This window comes from Saccostrea echinata, unplaced genomic scaffold, assembly GCF_033153115.1.
Source record: "Saccostrea echinata isolate AGI-Se365-2 ecotype Australia unplaced genomic scaffold, CSIRO_AGI_Sech_v1 ptg000028l, whole genome shotgun sequence".
NCBI lineage: Eukaryota > Metazoa > Mollusca > Bivalvia > Ostreida > Ostreidae > Saccostrea > Saccostrea echinata.
The window spans coordinates 7,735,081-7,740,220 of record NW_026889777.1 but is presented as its reverse complement, the minus strand read 5'-3'; the positions used below and the strand labels follow the sequence as shown (position 1 = coordinate 7,740,220).

General features: G+C 34.6%; 1 protein-coding gene across 1 annotated transcript; it reads right to left on the bottom strand.

The window, feature by feature from the left end:
• Positions 1-717: 717 nt before the first annotated feature.
• Positions 718-4,557, bottom strand: LOC133193697 (twitchin-like). Its single transcript, XM_061329651.1, has 7 exons — positions 4,551-4,557; positions 4,254-4,362; positions 4,052-4,150; positions 3,758-3,954; positions 3,079-3,161; positions 2,852-2,986; positions 718-1,217 (listed from the first exon to the last, which is right to left on the bottom strand). The coding sequence occupies exons 1-5, from the start codon at positions 4,554-4,556 to the stop codon at positions 3,111-3,113; spliced, it is 462 nt and encodes a 153-aa protein (XP_061185635.1). The 5' UTR covers position 4,557; the 3' UTR covers positions 718-1,217; positions 2,852-2,986; positions 3,079-3,110.
• Positions 4,558-5,140: the final 583 nt, after the last annotated feature.

Here is a 5,140-nt window from a genome sequence, read left to right as displayed (position 1 = left end):
GACAACCAAGCAAGAAATATAAATATCATGCAGTTAATAACTTCCTGTGTTTAAAATGCAACAAAAGGCCCTAGGCTTTGACTATTACCTGAGTATTATGAATTTCTCAGGCTGTGGTCATTTCAAAACCGCCTGGATCTAGAAATCTAGACCCATGTAACAAAAATCGTAAATTTTCACAAGAATTCTATATTTATTATCATAATGATGCAGCTGAACTCCTAGAAGTTCAAAAGTAAAGAGGATAAGGTATACTGGCTAATACTGTATAAAACATTCTAATTTATGACTAACTCTGTCTTTTCATGGGCCTGAAACATGAAGAAGCCTTCAATTAGAGGGCTAAGCATTAATTAAGATTAATTTTAGAGGTCCATGTTTGCTCTGCTACGAATATGGATTATTCTAATGGACTTTTGAGTTTAATTACTATTCATAATCTTCATATTTAATTTTATGCCTGCTAGTTTGCCTGCTAGATGTTCACCAGTGAAGGATTTTTTAAAACTTCAATTTAAAGCCCATAGCAAGGGTTTCAAAAGTAGGGGGACTTCAAAAAATATCTGACAAGCAAAAAAACAAACATTATTTACTGAACCGACCTTATTGCAACAAAAGGGGGGGGGGGGTAGGGGGGGGGCAACGGCAACCAGGATATAAAGGATACTTTACTACAGCAAAATTCTATACTCAGAAAAAGTGGGGGGAGGGGGGGGGGGCGTTCTATGGGTCTGCTGCAGTGTCAATATAAATAGGTAAACCTTGCATGAACAATGGGTCATGAGCGATAAATTTCACAAATTTTGGTTAAAAAATAATTACTTGCTTAAATTATGCAAACAGCTGTCTGCTACATGTCCACGAAAAAAAATTTATAGGATATATTTTTTCAATATTCAGCTCCATCCTGAACCTATATGCAAAAATGAATCTCACAATTTTTTGTACTTAAAGAGCTATGGGCTTATATGATATGCATACCATCAATTGGCCTGCTGGCAAAACTTCTCACAAAAGAGACATGAATGTTTTTTATTATCATAGTTCCCAGATGATGTTTTTGGCCTCTAAAAAACTGGTCTTTCGCTTCTCTGACTGTGGTAAAACTTTGCTGACATCATCATGATCATCTTCACATTCACTGTCCTTTTCGCTGTCACTTGCAAGTGCAGCTTGTTTCTGCTGCATTTCAGATTTGAGAGGCTTACTGGGCATATCTGAAATTATTATATAATTATGTACATGTATTGACAAAAGGGATTCATCTTTATTTTTATAGAGGAGGCCAATGGGCCACATGGCTCACCCATGTCACAATGGCCCTGCACATTTCCCCCCTATATATTCCTATGTAAAGCTTTGATTGCCCATTATGGCCTCATCTTACCCATTCAAACCTAATGAAGAGGTATGAAAGTTGTTTTTCCATACTTCAATCTGTTAGGCATGATTGAAACACTCTATTTAAGCTCCTTATGGAGATATTTATAATTTATAATGCTGGCTAATGAACATCATGTTAATGTGAATCAAAGGAAAGTAATTTATTTAAAATGAATTTTGTCAATTTATCAGACTGTGATCATGTCTGGAGAAAAAACAACTTATGGAATTAATCCTTAACTGTAATAAAGAAACAGTCATACTTAAAATTCAAGACAGAAATTCTGCCAGAATTTTAATTCACTTTAAACAATCTACATATTGTACAATGTAATACATAACACTTTATACAAGAGGCCCATGGTCCATGACACCTGAGCCCTTTTGCAAGAGAAAAGCAGAAATCAGTTCAGTATTGAAAAGTTTGAGTAATTATACTTATACAATTGGTGCCACCCTATGCCCTGTGGGTGATGATTTGAACAAACCTGAAACTACTTCTCCCATCCTACCCCTTGATGTTATGATTTGAATAAATTTGAATGTACACTACCTGAAAAATACTCCTGTATTAATATAACAAATCATGGCTTTGTTGTTCTTGAGAAGGCCTTTAAAGACATTTTCTATATAATTCCATGTAAAAGTCTTATGCCCCATTGTGTCCCCACCCTTCTGCCAGGGGACATTACTTGATAAAACTTCAAGCTACATTACCTGAGTATGCTTCTGTATTAATATGACTTGTCATGGCTTTGCTGTTCTGGAGAATAATTTTTCTGGCCCACTCAGACCTGTTTAACTTTTCTAACTGATGTCAGTATTCTAGAAGTTGTCAGTATTTTGAGCAGTTTGTCAGTAAAAATGCAACTCAGCTTATTAGACATTTTTATATGAAGAACCCCTTGTTATACAAATACTAAGCACTAACTACGCATGTCACCGTATGCTGTCTACTGTTGCTTACATATTTTACATTTGCCTTAATTATATTGTTTTTAGATCATTTTTGATAAGACCACTTCAATCAACAAGCTTCTTTATCAAACTGATTGGCAAATTTCGGGAACGACTCTGATTTTTTTCCGTCTTTAGGGAAAATCTGTATATTTTCAACGTGAATCTGTAGAGCACATTTTTACTTGAAGATTCATGGGAAATACTAAAAATCTGTACAAGTAAACAACTCTGCCCATTGTTTCTGGAGAAGATTTTTTTAAAGATGCCATCAAATTTACACTTATTTTTGATTATATCCCCTTAAAATAGGGTGATGCCTTTCATGTGAACAAACTTGAATCCCCCACCCAAGAATACTTTGTGGCAAGTTTGGTTGAAATTGACGCAGTGGTTCTTGAGAAGGAGCTGAAAATTTGAAACAACAATGATGCTGGAGATGGACAATGGACAAACTTTGATCAGAAAAGCTTACTTGAGCTTAAGAAAGTTCTGTTTTCAGCTTTATTACCAAGATCATTAATGGTATCTTCATCACAGCTTTTTTCATTGCTTGAAGGATGGTATGATTCATCATCATTACCATCATCATACTCGTCTGCTTCATCACTTAAAAGTGGCCCTGTATCATATCCTATTTAAAACTCTAAAAAAGAAATTATCATTTTAAGACTGTTCATTTTTATGGGGTTAACTTTTAATTTGTAACATCCAAACAACATCATAAATATAGATTACCATTCTCATTGACAACATCATGACTGCTGCTTTCATTTACAATGATTGGTGTGATTCCTCATCCTGCTCAATTGCAAAAGACTCTGTCAAAACATTCAAATTAGATGTTAAATTGGAAAATAACACTTTTCTTAAAAAGTAAGATTCAAATTTATGAATACAATAGGGGTTATCTATTTTTTTTTTGCCTTTACTATGCATGCAAAGAAGAGTCCCATGGGCTACAACATTTCCCATGTAACTTAAAAGAAGCTTTTCTTAATGTTTATAAAGTTTTTTTCTCCTTAATTTTCCCATGCAAAATTGTGAACTCATATTATGACCCTATCCTAACTCTAAAGGGTCTCTGAACCCCCCCCCCCCCCCCCCCCCCCCGTTGGTCCAGTTGTTCTTAAGAGGATTCGTAAAGATTTTAACCAGTACATAAATGTATGTATATATTTCAAGGTAAATCTTTGATTCCCTATTGTGGCCCCATCTACCTCAAAGGCCATTTTTTGAACAATTTGAAATCTTTATTACATCAGGAAGCTTTCACATAAATTTCAGCTCCTGACCAGTAAAGTGAGAATATTATGGGCTTTGAGAAGAAAATACACATTATGGTTTAATTTGACCTCCAAATCTTTATTCTAGTGCCATAATAATGTACGATACATTTATTAACTTGACAACATACCAATCTTCTCCTGGATTTTGTATGCTGGTGAGCACAGACTGGGCTCACAGTTTCCAGCAAAGTTAACAGCTGTAACTCTAAACTCCCACTCTGAGTCCTAAGGAAGATCGGTGACAGTAAAGAGGGGTCAGTGCAGGGGTACTCATTACACTTACACCACATCTCTGCTCCCTTAAACCTCTCTTCCACAAGGTAGTCTACAAAGATAATCAATATTATCAACTGCTACAGTGTTTATGTGGTTTTGAACAGAGATCAACATTTCCCTTTTTTATTCTACTTTTAAATTAGTACCTGTAATTTTACAGCCACCATTATGTTTAGGTGGTTCCCATTTCAGATATGTTATAGAATTGTTGACAGCCTCTGGTACACCAGGTGGCAAAACCTTGGCTAAAATAAAAGTTTAAAAATGTGAAAGAAAAAATAATTGAAATTAAAGTACAATATGGTAATTGTTTTTTAAAATGTTATAATTTTTTTCAAATATACTTACTGTATTTGGGCTTGGGAGTTATGGGACCAATCACATCACTAGACTCACTAAAACCTTCAAGATTCTTGGCCCGTATGTGGAAGTTGTATTCCTTGTCCTTTTTTAATCCCTACACTGATGAAAAAATTCTCAAATTCAAGTTTTGTAAACAAAACAAATTTCAAGAATCACTTTTGTAAAACATCTTTTCACAGTTTTCAGCCATAACATACTAATTACATGCAACAAAAGGACATGTAAATCCACTTACTAGTTTATAAGAAAGATACATGTGTCAACAAGTAATCAGTTACTCACCCTCATAAACACACTCATCTCCTGGGTAGTCATTAGCCTGCCTCCAGTGGTGGGGTCTTCGTATTCTATGACATATCCTATAATCTTCTTAAAACCATCTGATTCATTTCTTGGTTTGGTCCAAGAGAGAGAGAGTGACAAAATCTTCATCAATGTCGAAAACACTTGGATGTCCAGGAGGATCACAACAAGCTAAGGGAAACATTTAATATTTTCAAAATTTTTCAACCCAGTTCATCATGCAAGCACAAAGACATTCTTTTAATTGTATACACCAATCAATGCTCTAATCTTAACATATCCCTTCGTATTGAAACGAAGTCTTAAAGTTTGGAATTCATTTGATATCTAACAATTCATGTTCAACAAAATTATCACTTCACTTCAGCTTAGCTTCAGGGGAGAGATCAAAATTCATACACATCTACAAAAACTAATCAATCACCTGAAAATGAATTTCTTTGGCTACCACTTAAATATTTAGATGACTTGCAAAATAAAGTGGACAGACAGGACAGTATATATATAGGTTGAACAAATAGGGATATACTAAAATACTTAACTAAATGTGCATTCTCAACCAAATTTGT

Coding starts and splice junctions, on each gene's coding strand:
- LOC133193697 (XM_061329651.1), bottom strand. Junction 4,151..4,253: donor AACTCCCAAGCCCAAATACA/GTAAGTATATTT, acceptor CTTTTATTTTAG/CCAAGGTTTTGCCACCTGGT. Junction 3,955..4,051: donor TGGTGGCTGTAAAATTACAG/GTACTAATTTAA, acceptor TTATCTTTGTAG/ACTACCTTGTGGAAGAGAGG.